This window comes from Danio aesculapii, chromosome 6 (assembly GCF_903798145.1).
Source record: "Danio aesculapii chromosome 6, fDanAes4.1, whole genome shotgun sequence".
In the NCBI taxonomy this organism is placed as follows: domain Eukaryota; kingdom Metazoa; phylum Chordata; class Actinopteri; order Cypriniformes; family Danionidae; genus Danio; species Danio aesculapii.
Window position 1 is genome coordinate 10,292,685 of NC_079440.1, and position 18,908 is coordinate 10,311,592.

General features: G+C 36.4%; 1 protein-coding gene across 1 annotated transcript; it reads right to left on the minus strand.

Annotated features, from left to right (window-relative positions):
- Nucleotides 1-861: 861 nt before the first annotated feature.
- LOC130230022 (immunoglobulin superfamily member 1-like) lies at nt 862-18,399 on the minus strand. The gene is made up of 10 exons (XM_056458959.1): nt 18,271-18,399; nt 16,497-16,775; nt 9,720-10,046; nt 5,455-5,736; nt 5,160-5,189; nt 4,966-5,061; nt 2,226-2,256; nt 1,868-1,917; nt 1,232-1,266; nt 862-1,026 (listed from the first exon to the last, which is right to left on the minus strand). The coding sequence occupies exons 1-10, from the start codon at nt 18,326-18,328 to the stop codon at nt 931-933; spliced, it is 1,284 nt and encodes a 427-aa protein (XP_056314934.1). The 5' UTR covers nt 18,329-18,399; the 3' UTR covers nt 862-930.
- Nucleotides 18,400-18,908: the final 509 nt, after the last annotated feature.

The window sequence follows — 18,908 nt, forward strand, 5'->3', positions numbered from 1 at the left end:
CCTTATTAAAGACTTTTGAATTAAAGTGCCTGCCTTATAGTTTCCACAAAAAATTAAATAGCAAAACTGTTTGTTTTTTTACATTTGATAACAATAAAAAATATTTTAAAAACACTCAAGACCAGAGTGATGAGTAGGGCCAGATGGAATCTGCGGACATTTTTTGCTATTTCTGCACAGAATTTTAATAAAAATCTGCGGATTTATGTGGAATGATTTTGGGAGTATCATAACTAAAACCTTAATATGTGAAATAAAAAGTAATAACTTTTTAACTTGTTTTTAATGTCTACAATGCAAATCCAGTTAGATCCACTTTATTTGGTAAACAAAGCAAGTCTTCTATATAATATATCCACTAAAAGACAGAAAATATTACTTTACAAACTGTATAATAAAGCATTTATAAGAACATTTTAAATTTATAATACAAATTTACACACATTTACACAGGTAAATAAACAGAATCAATGATAGGCTAAAATTCGAGGGAATTCTGCGAGCGCAGATTCCGTGTGGGCCTAGTGATGAGGCTGAAATTCTAATTGTAAATATATAACAATAGAAAGAAGCTCTTTTAAATGGCAATACTATTTTAAATATTATTGCGTCATTCACTGTATTTTTAAGAAAATTAAAACACTGGTGAGCTAGTGTTTGAAACAGACTTCTTTCAAAAGTGTGAAACATCCTACATTTTCCAAGCTTTTTAATGCCAACAAAGAGAATAGATAGATAGATAGATAGATAGATAGATAGATAGATAGATAGATAGATAGATAGATAGATAGATAGATAGATAGATAGATAGATAGATAGATAGATAGATAGATAGATAGATAGATAGATAGATAGATAGATAGATAGATAGATAGATAGATAGATAGATAGATAGATAGATAGATAGATAGATAGATAGATAGATAGACATTAGAGAAATGAGGGGTTCTTGAAGGTGCTCATAGGATAGTCATAGATGGGCTCTGAAACTGTGTTTTTTTCTCGAAGTGTCCGTCGTTCTGTGTCCTGTATTTAGAAAAAAGTGCATATTAAAGTGTTTCTCAAAGTGGATATAATGCAACATGAAGGTGTTAGCAAACACAGCATGACATAAAGAGATCTAATTCTGTGATCTGCTTCTTTCTCTCTAAACAAATTAGCATGCTTGTATAGCATTTGAACTTTTGAAAAGGAAATCACAAGATAAGGTTTTAAAATGGTGCATCATTACCTCAGATCCAAAGTCAACACGCTGCAGAGTGAGGTCTGATAAAAAAGACAGACAAATTAGATGACTATGGTGCTAATGACATACAGTTCAACAATTTTTTTTTTTCTTTTTCCAATATTTCCCAAATTATGAGCAAAACAGAGCAAGGAATTATTCACAGTATTTCCAATAATATTTTTTCTTCTGGAGAAAGGCTTATTTGCAGTTTAAGCAGTTTTAAAAAACATTTTAAGGTCAATATTATTGGCCCTTTTAAGCTATATTTTATTTCTATTTTCTACAGAACAAACCATTGTTATATAATGACTTGCCTAATTACCTTAACTTGTCTAATTAACCTAGTTAAGCTTTTAAATTGCACTTTTAGCTGATTACTAGTATCTTGAAAAATATCTAGTAAAATATTACTTACTGTCATCATGGCAAAAGTTATTAGAAATGAGTTATTAAAACTATCATGTTTAGAAATGTGTTGAAAAAAAACTTGTCTCCATTAAATAGATATTTGGGGGAAAATATATACAGCGGGGCTAATAATTCAGGAAGGCTAATAAATCTGACTTTAACTGTAGGTGTGATAGTGAGGAATGACGAGTGAAGCAAACTTGTTTTGGAGAAGTTGCCACAAAGACTTACCAACAATATGATCTTTGGAGTGAACATGTTGCCAGAACTTTTCCTGTTCTCTGTGGAAAGAGTTTTATTTGCATTACATTCATATGACTCAGAGCAAGTGTACTATTATATCAATTATAATTCTTTTTTTAATAATCAGTCAATGTATTGGGTTTATACACACACACACACGCACGCACGCACGCACACATGTATAAATAAATATATATCTATATCTATATATATCTATATATATATATATATATATATATATATATATATATATATATATATATATATACACACACACACAATTATATAAAGAATTATATAAGAGTACAATTGGATTTCAGGTACAATCTCCAGTTTAGTGTCTCACCTTTGTCTCCTTCTCTCTGTGGTGTTTTTGACTGCAAAAAACAGGTCGAGATTACAATGCAGTTTATATTAATGAGGCATGAACATTCATTAATGAAAAACCACAAAGTCTGTTTTCACTTTTTTTTTCTTTCAAGTGTTAATTAAATAGATTGAGAGAACAATCACAACTGAAAATTACAGCTCAATAGCATTTTGTTTTAGCCACAGGGCTGCCAATGAGAGTGGTTGAGCTCAGGGGTGGATTTGGGCCCATAAGCAATTCCAGTCAAGGGGCACAAAAGTTCTAAAATGCACCTTGTGTACTTAATTTTTTATTATCATTATTTTGCTGTTCTTTTGTTTTTTTATTCGATTTCATTTTCTACATTTTATCTTAATGCAAAATAATAATAACATGTAAAGCACCTTGTAAAACTTTTGAAACGATTTGTCTTCTTAAAATGAATTCACAACTAAACATAATAAATGAACTATTTGGTTTTTAAAACTAAGTCTTTACTGATTTGACTGCTGCATGATTGAAGTTAGAGGACACATTGCAGATGTAATAATTACATTCAAATAAAATCTTTTAGACCCTCATCATACAACATATGATAGAAAACCATTTTATACATAATTTATAGTATCGTTTATACTTCTAGGTATTTATCTTGGGATCCTCAGATTTCCTGGGGCCCTAACCGACCGCTTACCTTGCTTATTGGTTAAATTCGACCCTGGTTGAGCTCAAATGCATCAAATGAAAAGCAAACAAGTGGGGCATGTTAGATACTAGAGAGCATTTGATTGGTCAAGATTTGATGAGAAACTGAAGTATGAGGTGACGTGAAAAAACCTTGATCCATTTAGGTGGAAGTGACTGTAAGCTTTGGATGTTTATATCAGTTTATATTTTCTAAACGTGAATTTTGTCACTGTTTTGGAGCACACTAGCTTATAGATATCCTTAAAATTAACAATACTGAAACTACGGATGTCGAGATCCATTCACGTGATTGGAAATCACGCGATTTCAGACTCGATCAAAATTGGACATTTCCGATCTAAAATATATATATATATATATATATTCTTGTTATTTTTTAACACATCTACAGTATAGTTATGCAGTTAGACCACTTTCCTGACTTCACACAAAAACAGCAACGCGTGCGGCATGACATCACTGAGAGAGGCAGAGATGCTATTGGTCAAATGCCAGAAAAGTAGAACACGGAAGCTGCTTGAAGCAGAAAGCGCAAATATGTGGTAAAGTCTAGACAGGACACAGCACATCAACATAGAATCATTTTTTTGACACTGTATAACAATAATGAATATTTTTACATTACTGTGATGGTTGGGTTTAGGGTTGGGGTAGGGGTAGACGTTAAAAAATAACATTTATTGGGTAATTTAATAAATAACATAAACAATACTCAGTACAACTACTGTTTTAACATTACTGTGATGGTTGGGTTTAGAGTTGGTGTAGGGGTAGATGTTAATAAAATACAATTAATGGGAAATATTATAATAATGCAACCCAGGCTCATACTGAAAACGTAGTCCCGTGGACGTTTCTAGAGACTGCGAAATACGTAGCCGGGGGTACGTACGGCTGCATTTCATTTTTTTAAGCGAACGCTGCAGGGCGGTGTGACGCCGTTACTTTTGGCGCTTGCCGGCCGGCCGCTCGCCTCCATGTGAAGGGCTTTCCTGCCACAACCAGTTTGTCTGGTTAGCTCTTCGTGTACTTTGGCGGACTCGAGGCGCAGAGAGGGGCTAACCACGACAACCGGGTTCGAGTCCAAGCAAGAGCGGTTCCAGAAATCAGGTAAGAAAACAAAAACAAAATCCAAAAAATGAAGCGAACAAGCTCATCACAGGGTGAGAATGTGGTCAAAATCAGAAAACGTGGTAAAAATCAGACGAGGGCTTTTCATTTTCTGGACGGCTTTTGTGAATCGTTGTTGGTTGGGTTTAGGGACGGAGGAGGGTGGGTCAGCCGAATCATTCTGTCATCCAGGCAGACAGACGGAAGGTCGTTCGACAGCGGCCTCTAGCGGATTCGCGAAAACAAAAACTGCAAAAATACGTACCTCCCAGGACGTGTTTTGCGGTCTCCAGAAACGTCCACGGGACTACATTCTCAGAATGAGCCTGGGTTGCATTAATACAAGTAATTCTCGTTAACTTCCAGCCGCAACCGTATCTGATCTAGCAACAACCCAAGTTTGTCCGCGAACTAGAGGTATTATAAAGTTGATGACGACAACGTTGACATAGCAAACTGAGAGATATGTAAACTTTGGATTGCAAGAACTTATGTAATTTATTATTTGATTGTTCAATCTACCTCACTGAAGTGCTCTGTTTGTTAACAAATGTTGAATGATAAAACAAGGTAAATTAAATAAAAAATGAGGAACATCCTGTATCTGTTTTTTCTTAATTGTTTTTTAAATGTATTATAGAAGTATCGGATCAGGTTTTGTATTGGTAGATACTCAATATCAAATGACTTAGAATCGAGGGCAAAAAAAACCTAATAGGGACATCCCTAACTGAAACTAACATCTAAAAAACGTTATTTTAATGTCATGAGACCTTTAACCACGCCCCTATTACATTTACTTTGCTATGTAGCCCTGCCCCCTAATCAACATTCAGTTTTAGTTGGAAGTACATCAACATACTCTTATAAAAGTTCCAGTTTACGTATTATTATTCATTCATTAATGTTGAATACTCACTGTGTCTGTGTACAGCAAAGCCCAGGAGTGACACGACCATGAGGAACAAAACACCCGCAGACACTGAGCCAACTATCAGAGCCAGATCTGTGTTGCCTTAACACACACACACACACACAATAAAAAAAATATTTTGAGAAATCCACTTTGAAGTTTTGGATTACTGTGGTAAGATAGTAAGACTTGAGAGTTACCTGTAGAGGCTTGAGAGCATTCGTGATATCCTGAAATTCAATTTAATTCACGTTTATTTGTATATTGTTTTTTACAACAATTATAGTTTCAAAGTAGCTTTACAAATGGTGCATATTATTGCATTATAATCAAATTACGTTACAATCAAATTTATATTATTATATATAAACATTGTTAGCTTGCAGGTTTATAGCATACATGTGACATCTATGTGTACAAATGAAATATTATGCCATAAATTTTAATGTAGGGTCCATTCATGAGATATCACTTGTCATTCAGCAAAGTACTCACCTGTAATGCATGGCACAGATAGTGGTGTGCTCATTTTGGAGTATGCTTGTGTGTTGGCCAGTGACACGCTGTACTGACACTGATATTGCATGCCATGTTCATAACGTGCTGGTATGGGAAATTTAGCACTGTGCTGGTACAGCGAGCCCTGATGGTTAGCCTGAGGTGATAAAACACCCACGCGGAATAAAGAGAAGAAGGCGTTTGGATATGCAGGTGACCCAACACACTCCAGTACCTTATCATCGTGTTGGGATAAGGCCAATGAGGGTACTGGGAGCTCTGTGAGAGGAAACACAAACAGATTATGAGAACATGTTATGAGAACATTTGCAAAAGTGCAACACTACTGAAAAAAAACTGCTTAAACCAGCCTAGGCTGGTTGGCTGGTTTTAGCTGGTCAACCAGCCTGGTTTTAGAGGGGTTTTGGACTTTCCAGGCGGGTTTCCAGCCATTTCCAGCCTGGTCTTTGCTGGTCAGGCTGGGAGATGACCAGCTAAAACCAGCTTGACCAGCCTAGCCAGGCTGGGAGCCCAGCCAAAAACAGCTATGTCTAGCTAAAACCAAGATAGTCATGCTGGTTTTAGCTGGTTTAAGTCTGTCATTTTTCAGCCTGACCAGCAAAGACCAGGCTGGAAATGGCTGGAAACCAGCCTGGAAATGGCCAAAACCTCTCTAAAACCAGGTTGGTTGACCAGCTAAAACCGGCCAACCAGCCTAGGCTGGTTTAAGCTGTTTTTTTTCAGTAGGGAAGATAATTTCAACAGACCGTTCTGCGTCTCATTCAACAATGACAGAGGAGATGTGAGAATTGCTTTATTTCTTCTTGCTAAATAAGTCATCTGTGGTCATTTGTGAAGTCCTGTTGCGTCAAGCTCTGAACTGTTTTCTCTTTTTCACTGTCTATTTTGACTTGTGGCTGCTGTGGATCCATCTCTGACCTGGATTCTCTGTTGGACTTCTTTCTCTGACTGCTTTCTCCATACCAACAGCTACACCTGGCCTTCAGCTGCGCTCCCCGGTCTGCTGTATTATCCAGTCCAGAGCTTTAATGTAGTGTCAGCATTTTAAATTAATTAATTAAATTGTTTATTTATTTATTTATTTATTTATTTATTTATTTATTTATTTATTTATTTATTTATTTATTTATATTTTAATGCTTTCATGTTTACCTTTATTGTTTGTTTACCTTCTCAATTGACATTTTAATTTAGCCTACCCTTTTAGTTTAATTACATATAGTTAAGTATTTAATATAATCTAAACTTCATTTTATACTGTTTGCTTATAATTAAATGTGTACTGTATGTATTAAATGTTGTGAAATATATAATAAAAAAGTTAAATTTTATACATTTGTGTTGCATTTTTCAACCCAGGCTCATTCTGAGAACGTAGTCCCGGGGACGTTTCTGGAGACCGCGAAATACGTCCCGGGAGGTACGTATTTGTGCAGTTTTTGTTTTTGTGCTCGCTTTTTCCCACGCCGTTCTCGCGTAAACCCGCTAGAGGCCGCTGTCGAACGACCTTCCGCCTGTCTGCCTGTCTTCATGACAGAATGATTGACCGTGCGACCGGCCAATCGGCTGACCCACCCTCCTCCGTCCCTAAACCCAACCAACGACGGTTCACAAAAGCAGTCTAGAAAAAGAAAAGCCCTCGTCCGGTTTTTACCACGTTTTCGGATTTTGACCACATTCTCACCCTGTAACGAACTTGTTCGCTTCATTTTTTGGATTTTGTTTTTGTTTTCTTACCTGATTCCTAGAACCTCTCTTCCCCGGACTCGAACCCGGTCGTCGTCGTCGTTGTGGTCAGCCCCTCTCTGCGCCTCGAGTACACGAAGAGCTAACCGGACAAACTGGTTGCAGCGAGAAAGCCCTCCACACGGAGGCGAGCGGCCGGCTGGCCGGCCGGCGAGCGCCGAAGGGAACGGCGTCACACCTCCCTGCAGCGTTCGCTTAAAAAAATGAAATGCAGCCGTACGTACCCCCGGCTACGTATTTCGCGGTCTCCAGAAACGTCCCCGGGACTACGTTCTCAGAATGAGCCTGGGTTGGCATTTTTACACTTTAGTGCTTAGTTGTTAAATTAAAAAAAGAAAACTGAATGAACAATATTTTATATTAAGCAATACTGGAAAAGTATTACGGCTTATCCTGTATTCTAGGCAGTATAGATAAACTGCCAGGAAAAAAAAAACATTAATACATGTAGTAAGAACGTCGTCTCACGGTTGGTGAATGTCACATGACAACGTTGCTACAGCCTTCTCACATGTACAGTTCTTCGTTGTAACAATGTAGCGAGCACGTAAGTGGCGACATTGTCTTTAAAATAAATGCAACGCTGTACAGACATCGCTACATCGCTGTTTGTTGTGAAGTTAGTTACAGCAAAATTAGGTGTTACTACACACCCAGCTTTCTGGAATACTAACTTCTTAATGGTCAGTCGCGACAATCCAAGGTATGTTATTAATCCAATTAAACAACCTCTAATATCAGGCTCATCCGGGAATTTTGAATTACCTTGTTGTTGGGCAACCCTGCTGAAAAATCCAGCTTAAACCAGCCTAGGCTGGTCAGCTGGTTTTAGCTGGTTGACCAGCATGGTTTAAGCTGGACATAGCTGGTTTTGGCTGGTCATCTCCCAGCCTGACCAGCTAAGACCAGGCTGGAAATGGCTGGAAACCAGCCTGGAAATGGCCAAAACCCCTCTAAAACCAGGCTGGTCAACCAGCTAAAACCAGCCTAGGCTGGTTTAAGCTGTTTTTTCACTAGGGAAGTGAATACTTTCAAATCTGTATACTTGCATCTGCATTCATATGTATCTGCTTGTCAGTCACGCCGTGTTTTTTATTTTGTTTTTTGTTTTTTTACTGTTTTTGACTGTTTGGCATTGTCTTGTAAATGAATAATACAGGTAAGTAGTCTATGCTTTATTCTGGCCATTTCGATTCGTCAGCTTTTCGTTTATTACTGTTCGGCGCCATGTGACTGAATAATGCGCATGTTAGTGCAACGTTATACTCTATCAGCTGTTTTCGTTTCTGTCAGTTTTGCTTTTATTTAAAGACCTATTAAGCTATGGTGGCTCAGAATAATGTTACGTGTCTAATGTTTATGTTTTGTGCCATGTAGCCATGAAATGGCCGGGATAAATTACATCTATGAGATTGCTTTTGCAAAATAATGCCTTTCGAGTACGTAAAAAAGTTATAATTGAATAGATTAATATCCCTGTGGTTTAAATGCTTTTGAATAGTAACTGTTATATTCTGGTATAATCAAAAAATAATATTAATATTTGATTTCAATCAGATATCCACAGAATGACCGTACAAACATGTAGTAGTTATTAAGGGAAAGTTCACCCAAAAATCTCAATTTACATTTATATACCTTTACCCTAACACAAAAGAAGATATTTTGAAAAATGGAAATGGAAAAATGGAAACCTGTAACCATTGACTTTCATAATATTTGTTTTTCCTGCTATGAAAGTCAGTGGTTACAGGTTTTCAGTTTTCTTCGAAGCTGTTGTGTTTAACAGAATAAAGAAACCATTAAAGGTTTTGGAACTACTTGAAGGTGAGTAAAAATGAGTCTTTTTTTGGTGAACTTTAAGTTTGACACTTCAAGAAAGCCCATTCTTGAGCCCACCCATCACTATCCCATCCATCCATTCATCTATCTATCTATCTATCTATCTATCTATCTATCTATCTATCTATCTATCTATCTATCTATCTATCTATCTATCTATCCATCCATCCATCTATCCATCCATCCATCCATCCGTCCACCCGTCCGTTTGTCCATCTATCTATCTATCTATCTATCTATCTATCTATCTATCTATCTATCTATCTATCTATCTATCTATCTATCTATCTATCTATCTATCTATCTATCTATCTATCTATCTATCTAACTATCTATCTATCTATCTACCCACCCATCCATCCATCCATCTATCCACCCGTCCGTCCGTCCGTCCGTCCGTCCGTCCGTCCGTCCGTCCGTCCGTCCGTCCGTCTATCTATCTATCTATCTATCTATCTATCTATCTATCTATCTATCTATCTATCTATCTATCTATCTATCTATCTATCTATCTATCTATCTATCTATCTATCTATCTATCTATCCTTTAAGTTAGCTTTTTTTACTGCTTCAAATTTTAAAATATTACTTTAAATAATGCTTAATACAGACATAAAATGTAATGAGAATAGCATGCACAGTAGTCTCCTCACCTATGACAGTGATGTGCACAGGCTGGCTGGCTGTGGAGTTAACAGTCTTCGGGACTTTGAGTTGATAAAGACAGACATACTCTCCACCATCCTCCTGTCCCTCGGTCTTCACACTGAAACGAGATTCCTGGGACTGAGACACCAGTTTTGCTGGGGCGATCAGCGAGCCTGGGCCTCCTTTGGCTCTCCGGAGCAGAAGGAAAGCCTTTGGAGACTGAGGGTCATCTGGAGCTTGACAGTGAAATGATAACGTCTGACCAGGCACAACATGCCCACCAGAGGGCTCCACCACCAGGTGGGGCGATGGAGGAGGACTGGCATCTACAGCTAAAAGAAGAATTCAAATCAAGAGTATTTAGGACCCGTTCACACTTGGTATTACAGTTTTTCTCAGTCACTTTGGTGCATTTCTCACAACACTATTTACATTTGCACAACAGTTAATGCATTTCTCAAAACAATTAGTACAAACTGCAAAACCTAGTTGATAACCTGCAAAAGTGTGTCACTTGCTCAAAATGGATAGCTCATTCCTCAAAAGCAAGTATTGATGTCAATGAAAGTGTCAGTGTCATCAAGATGAAAAGTCCTGACACCATTGTTTATGAACAAGATAGTCAAATAGCTGTCATGTTTTCACTATGACAGTTTACTCTGTAAGTTTTTTTCCAATGCAGAAAAGTCATATTTTGGTGACACTTCCTGAAATTGCTAAAGACAGAACTGTATACTATTTATACAGCCATTTGAAAACTACAGTAAAGTTAGACATCACTGCATTTATTGGGCTATCTGAGTATAAGACACTGAATATGTATGTTTCACATTTTTACTGCATTTGCTCTTTGTAATACTAATTTATTCACAGCATTGTGCAAAAGAATAAATACACCCTTATTTACAACAACCATAAGCTTCCTTTGGGTAGAGCTGTGCACAGCTGTAAACAATATTGCAGCACACATTGGAACTGAACCTACAACATACACAGGTCTGTAAATCATTCATGAAATTGTTCAATTTAGAAGACATTTTCAGAAAAAAAAAAGATAAAAATTATGTTTATAATATTTGCTAGATAGATTTTGACAACTAGTTCAACATTTTTGTGTGTGATGACTCAAATAATGAAATGAGGACTATTAGTTTTATATGGAATGACTATTCAACATTCACAAGTTTAGTTAATTTTGACTGACATGACAAGAGCAAATGATAATGTTATAAAACAGCAGAGAGTTGTATGAAAGCAATTGATGCATGTCCAAAAGCATTCGCAATTTGTCGGAAGGAATGTAAATAGTGTTGTGAGAAATGCACCAAAGCCACTGAGAAAAACTGTGAGATGCATTTTTTAGTGATGGGAAGTTTTAATCATTTTTCTGACTCGGACCTTTGAGTCTCGTTCAGCGAGATGAACAAATCTTTTTTTGAGTAATTTCGTTCAATTTGCCAGAATATTATTAAAATGTTTCGAGTTGCTTCCAAACTCATCTACAAATAGCCCAAACAAAACACAAACAAGTCAGACTAGAATGCTATAACAAAGAGAAAAATAATCCTCCATCCCAGCAGGCACAGCACGTCAAAATGACATCAGATTGATGTTGTACCCCAACATTGTGGGGCATTGCATTCTGTTTGGAAATGAAAATCAGGTTGACATCAGAATCCAATATCAGGCCGATGTCAATGTCCAACGTCGGACAGACGTTGCATTTTGGTTACTTTCAAACACAACCTAAAAACAACAAAATATCAACGTCTAATGATCCTACAGCTTGATATTATGTGGACGTTACCTCTATGACCTCTACTATATCAGACTTTGGATTATGGTTGCCATACCTGACAAATAAATGTCAGTATTTGATGCCAATATGACTTTAAGATGTTGGCTCAACGTTAGATTTTGGTCACTTTGCAACACAATCTAAAATCAACAAAATATCAACGTCATTTTACATCATTATAGGATGTCAAAATAACATTGTCCTTAGACGCTGGCGACCTAAATCTAACCTTATAGTAACGTCTTATGACGTTGTGTATTTGCTGGGATTGTTTACCATTTACCATTGTTTTCTGGCATGTCTTCAAGTTTGAGTGGTTTGTTCACCTTTCGAGTCTTTGGGTTTTCGAGTTGTTTGATCATCATTTGACAGCATGTAAAGAGAGATGACTCAAACCCAAGGACTCAAGAAATGAATGGATCATATCTTTTTCCGGCTCTGACTGTATATGATTGGCTTCTGTCTTTCAAGTGATGAACGAACTACTCAACTCAAAAAAGGAACTAATCTTTTAATGAGAATTAATAAATGTGCACATGCGAATGAACGAATCACTCCCTGAGAGAACTCATCGTTCATAAAAGATTCTTTAAAAATGAACAATTTTAAGAACGACCCATCACTATAGCATTTAGGCCTTGTTTACACCTGGTATTAAGATGCATTTTAATCAATCTAATTACAAGTCGCCAGCACTTCGTACAAGTGTGAATGGGGTGTGCAATGTTTTGAGCTTGTCCATTTTGACCGCATCCAGAGGTGGTTAAAAATATATTTGACCAGATTGCTCTTGTAGTGTGAACGCACCTGTGGTCGAATGTATTTGAACAGCTGCTAAACACTGCCAGCTCTCATGAATAACAAGCTGCACTGTAAAAGCAGAAACAGATTTAAAATTTGTTGTTGATAATCTTCGGTTTTGTATTGGAGGTGAAAAACAATGTATTAAGTAGAATGTTGTTGTTACGATTACCAGCGATCTAGTCTGTGCAGATTACTGGAGAACTACACATCTGCCACTGTATGAAATACAACTCCCAGAAATATCTGCACTCACACACCAGTTCCTGATTCCCCCTGATTACACACACACAGCTGGAAGCTCACGATGGACTGATTACTAAGACTATAAAGACACCTCATTCACACACACTCTTTGCTGAGTCTTGTTAAACTGTTACGAAGCATTAAAGCATTAAGCATTACGAAGCGTTTTCTTGTCTTGCTTTGTCATGCTTCGACATTTGCTTTGTTTATTGTATATGTTGTTTTGCCGCCTGTCCCGACCATTCGCCTGTACTCTGATTAAGCTTTTGGGTTATCTGCATACTCCTGTCTGACTCTGTTTTGACCTTTCCTTGCCTGACGATTCTCTTAATAAACTGCACTTGGATCCTTAATTCCATTGTAGTCAGACTCATTTCAGTTGTTTTACCAGTCCTGATTTTAATTATTTTCTTTTGCTCATTTAAATACGTACTTAATTGCAAATGAGATTTGTAAAATATAGGCCATGCTGCTTCATTCTCTTCAGACAGCAGCTCTAATGTAGCGCCATTGAACTGGAGTTTTTCATACCGCCTGGTAAACGTTTAATTGAATTGGACACACTTTACAATAAGGTTCATTAGTTAATGTAATTAATGCATTTACTAACATGAACAAACAATAAACAATACATGTACTACAGTATTTGTTTATGTTAGTTAACGTTCGTTAATAAAAATACAGTTGTTCATTGTTAGTTCATGTTAACTCACGGTCCATTACCTAATGTTTACAAGCATTGACTTGGATGTTAATAATGCATTAGTAAATGTTCAATTATGATTAATAAATGCTGTACTAGTGTTGTTCATGATTAGTTCATGTTAGTAAATGCATTAACTAATGAACCTTATTGTAAAGTGTTACCATTGAATTTCATTGTTAAAGTCTTTGATGTGCTTTTAATCATTTTATTTTATTCAAAGAACATTCAGAAATACAGAACTTAAGCCTTGAAATCTTTGGATGATGTTGCGTGTGTTGGATGATATGTCTTTTTGCGTGATCAATGCCTGCACCTTTGCATAATTATTTTATTCACAGAACACTTAATTTGATTTCTTTTGATGTAAATATGATGAAATATTTGTTAAATGAATTGAATAAAACCAAAATCAAATATACATGTAAAACAGAAAATAGTGTGTGTGTTAGGAGTTGATCGGAAATAAAAAGAAATCAATTACATAAGCATTAGTCGGTGCATAAAGTAGCCCATTCATAACTTTTTTATTGATCTTGTACATTGTTTGTACCGTAAGAATATTGGGTAACACTTTAGTTTGTCACGATTCATGCTATTAACCACTGAGTTATTACCTGCCTATTATAAAGATAATAACTGTTCATTGGTGGTTATAAAGCATGTTCTTATTCTTCATCCCTAATATTACCCAAAACCTAAACCCAACTTTTACCTGTAACTATTAATAACCAGCTAATTAGTAGTTTACTAAGTTGTAGTGTTAGTTAATGGTTTGTTAATACCCTGAATTGTGTCTTGTTAGTGAAAATTGTGCAAGTTTTTGCAGTTATAGATTGAACGATAGAAATGAAAGCCAATCTTCACCCACAGACCCTCGCTCATAAGAGAAGTGGTTTGAAAGTGGAAAAAGTTATTAATTGTGTTAAATTGTGTCACTTTTTTCCACTTTCTAACCACTTCTCTGTGGTTGTGAATAGAAATGGGTCTACTCTGTCCACCTGTGATAGATGAAAACTCAACTTAATACCAGTATTTTCAGAGTATGTGTGTGCAATATCATAGAAAAGTAATCATTTGAAATACAACACTAAGGATGTAAAGCAGTGCAGGGTGGAGTGTAGTTTGGTATGGTGGTTACTACTGATTGAGGGTTTAATCTGTAGACTGAGCTGTTTGTTTAACCGTCACACCTCTGTGACCTCAAGACACTTCCTGCTTCAACTTAGTGGTGACCTGCCTAAACCAAACCAATGTGACAGAGATTCAAGCAGCAGTGTTTGCGTTTATTGAGCCTGTATGTTCAGTTAAATGATCAAAATATAAAGGAACATATAATTTGGTATTTGAATAATAAATAATATATATATATATATTTATTTTTTATTATTGTTTTTTTTTAGGTTTAATTTAGGTTTAGATTTAGGTTTAATTTGATGTTTAATGATTTAAATTCAATGTTTTTCAAAAATATAAACATATTTTAATATATCTGCAAATGGATAAAAATATAATATAATATAATATAATATAATATAATATAATATAATATAATATAATATAATATAATATAATATAATATAATATAATATAATATAATATAATATATAAGGTAGGAATATGAGAAAGGTCTTGACCAAAAAACAGTTCCACATAACTTCCATATTACTTTAATTACAAGTTACAACTGTTAAAAATCTAATCAAAACAAATCAAGTCTTTGGCTGCGTCCAAAATCACATACTTTACTATATAGTATTTAAAAAACAGTATGCGAGTCGAGTAATATGTCTAAATTTATAGCATTTGAAAAACAGTAGGCAAGAAGTACCAGTATTACGTAATGGATGGTATGCTATCTCATGATGCAACGTGAGAGAATTCAACAATGTGAAAACGACAAACAGTGGATAGTACTATGTCTGAAATCCATGCATACTACTCACATTCATACTGTGACGGTCATATAGTAATTTCAAATTAAAATGTAGCATCTACTCAAGTAATAGGCAATTTCAGACGCAGCCTTTGGCTTTGTCACGGCAACGCAGTGGGTAGCAGGTTCGCCTCACAGCAAGAAGGTCGCTGGTTCGAGCCTCGGCTGTGTCAGTTGGCATTTCTGTGTGGAGTTTGCATGTTCTTCCCGTGTTCGCGTGGGTTTCCTCCGGGTGCTCTGGTTTCCCCCACAGGTCCAAAGACATGCTTTACAGGTGAATTGGGTATGCGAAAATTTACCATAGTGTATGAGTGTGTGTGTGTGTAAATGAGTGTGTATGGACGTTTCCTAGTGATGGGTTGTGGCTGGAAGGGCATCTGCTGTGTAAAACATATGCTGGTTAAGTTGGCAGTTTATTACGCTGTGGCTACCCCTGATTAATAATGGGAGCAAGCCGAAAAGAAAATGAATGAATGAATTTCTCACTAGAAATGCCTTCAAAAGTGGAAACTGAAGGTTACAAATTGCGCCTCAAATCACTGTGTTTGTTTTTTTAGTCAGAAATGTAACGCACAGGATTGTGGGACACTGAAGGCAGTGAAGAGCACATCTTAGACCAGGGGTGCCCAAACTCGGTCCTGGAGGGCCAATGTTCTGCAGGTTTTAGCTCCAACTTGCCTCAAAACACCTGCAAGGATGTGTCTAGAAATCCTAGTAAGAGCTTGATTAGCTAGCCCAGGTGTGTCTGATTGGGGTTGGAACTAAACTTTGAAGGACACCGGTCCTGCAGGACCGAGTTTGGGCACCCCTATCTTAGACCTTCTTGCCTTTGAAATTCAAGCTACACAGTAAACAATGCTGCAATCGATTTGTGTTGGGATGTCATGAATGAATTAACTTCACTTGCAAATTTCTTCCCAAAATTAAGTGGATTGAACATAAAATAATTAAGTTGTACCCCCCCAAAAAACTCAAGAATTGTGTTGTTTGAGCTCATTTTAAATAAATAATGTAGTTTGAACAAACAGCAAACATCATTTTTGAGTGTACATCCAGAGACAGAAAATGAAGCAGAATTCAGATTGGGAGAGAACCTGATGCCTTCCTGCCTCCAAAAGACTGTCTGATAAATCTATTTACAGTAAGTGTTTAGGTAATAAACTGACTTAGGTTCATAGAATTATTAGAAACTAATTCACCCCTGAGGCATCCCGACCACATTACAACCTCAATAGTGCATTATTTTCGAATAATTCAATGGCCCGTCATCAATTATTGGTTAAATTATATAAACTCACCTTCGAGGTTAGGTTGCATGTACATACTATACATGCTATTTTCATACTGACAGCAATAATGATTCTCCTCCTTTTTAAAGTTTCCCCCAAGTGAAAGAGTAAAGTGAGCCTCTCGTTCTTTGGTTGAATGCTTTATGGTTTCTATCAGCTGTCGCAATTTGAAAAGTTTAAACTCCAGTCCGGCATGACCTTCTGGAGTCCGACACAACAGCTCCACGGATGAGCCTCTGGTGCCCGTCTGGGTGAGGACAGGAGCTGGAGCAACGGAGGGCTCACCAGCTGGAAAATATGGAGATATTAGTCAGATTATGAAGTTTCAATATCAATGATGTTTTGTTATTATAGTCAACTTATTCAAATTATTCAGCACTGAAATATAAAGATTACAATAATTTCCAACCCAGGCTCATTCTGAAAACATACCTCTATATACATTTCTGGATTGCGCCAAATACATGCCAGGAGCTACATTTTTTTGTTGCAGTTTTTGTTTTCGCGAATCCACCAGAGGTCGCTGTGAACGCTGTGAGGTCGCTGTGTGCCATTTGCGCCTGATATTCTTGCATAAATCCACCAGAGGCTGCTGTCTACTGACTGTTTGACTAAATAACTCAATAACCCACCCTCCTCCTACCCTAAACCCAACCAATAGTATTTTCAAAAGCACAGATTGAACCGCCCACCCACTTCCCTAAACCCAACCAACAATTTTAAAAAGCAAAAAGAAAAAGCCATCAACTGATTTTTACCAAGTTTTCAGATTATACCACATTCTTACCCTGTTATTTACTTGTTTATTTTATTTTTTGGCTTCTGTTTTTGTCGTACCCGCTTTCTGGAACCGTTCTTCACCGGACTCTAACCTCGTCATAGTGATCAACTCCTCTCTTAGTCTTAAGTCCACTGACATACATGGCGAGCTACTAGACAAACTGGTAACAGTGGGAAAGCCGTCCACAGGGAGGTAAGCAGTCAACTGGTAACTGCGAAAAGGAACGGTGTCATACCGCCCATGGCATTCGTTTTAAAACCGAAATGCAGCCATACGTACTTCTGACTACATAACTCGCAATCTCCAGAAATGTATATTGGGCTATGTTTTCAGAATGAGCCTATGTTGATATTTTCAGTTAAGCTCTATTAACCCTATATGATGATGGATATTTGACTTTTATATGGGATCGTTTTTAACTTCCACAAAGTGGTTCAGAGCTTTTTTAATCAAGGAGATGATTTGAAAAGGTCAAATAAATACACGTGTTGTTTGCGGTCATAAATTGTAGCATTGCAAATGATGAAAAATCAATTACATCTAGTGGAAATGTCTGAAAATATTTTTCCATCTAGTAGAAACACATCTAAATACTCTCAAACAGCACATTTCATATGAAATTAGAAAATAGTATTTTTCGTAAACATTTTTGACAATAAACAAACTTCTATATATTTTTTAAATTGATCTTTTTTAAATTTAAGGAATATCCCAAGTGTCTGCTTGAAAAAAGAACAGGTAATAAATAAATTATAATGGGTAATAAACTAATTATAATGATTGTATACATAGAGTTTAGTAACATAAATCGCATACGTATTGAACTAAATAAATTCATTTAAATTAAATTTAAAAATCTGCCATTTTTGACCACAGAGTAACCAGCAACAAAGGGTTAAGAACAGAGATTTCAACAAAAATGACTCAATATTGAAATAAATCTAAATAAACATATATTTTGATATTATCAATATATCAGTATTGTAATATGAATACACTTACCACTAAAATGCTGCTTCAGGATGATCAAAACTGTGAGAAAATATCCATAAAACCACATTCTTCCAGTGCCAAGATCCAGATATTCCCGATTTATTACAGCTACTAGTTTTACTAGTTTTTTGTATATATATTTAAATGAGCAATGCTCTTTATAACTGATTGAACAGATTAAACCTCCCTTCACCACTCAATTGTGCAAAACTTCCTCATCCGTGGGTTAAGAACACCAACGAACTTGTCTCATATGTTTAAGAAAACCACATCCTTCCATTACATCAAATAAGCAACACTAAAAAAGACCCTCCCTTATGTGAGTTAATGCTGCGATGACAATGACAGGAAACTCATGCGCAAAAATCATCTTTTTTTATCCAAACCTTAAATTTGTCCACCGATATGTGCAATAAAAAACGGTCTGTTTAGCACCCTGAATTGTAAGCCACACAGACTAACAGAAAGAGGACACATTTATCCCAAACATCCACATTAGTGGTTGACCAGAATGTTTATTTGTTCCTCTCCAGCTTGAGCTTGTGGTTTGAATAGCAAGAGCAGAAACTGTGTTTAACGCCATGTTTACTACAGCTGGGAGGAACTGTGGTCATTTGATTGTTTTGGCAGTGTCACAAGGACAGGAA

Bases quoted from the DNA above. Each gene is read 5' to 3' on its own strand.
- LOC130230022 (XM_056458959.1), bottom strand. From the start codon at position 18,328: ATGTGGTTTTATGGATATTTTCTCACAGTTTTGATCATCCTGAAGCAG. The intron at 10,047-16,496 runs GTGAGTTTATAT...TTCTTCTTTTAG, and splicing joins CATGCAACCTAACCTCGAAG to CTGTAGATGCCAGTCCTCCT. The intron at 2,257-4,965 runs GTGAGTATTCAA...TGTTTTTTGCAG, and splicing joins CTTTGCTGTACACAGACACA to TCAAAAACACCACAGAGAGA.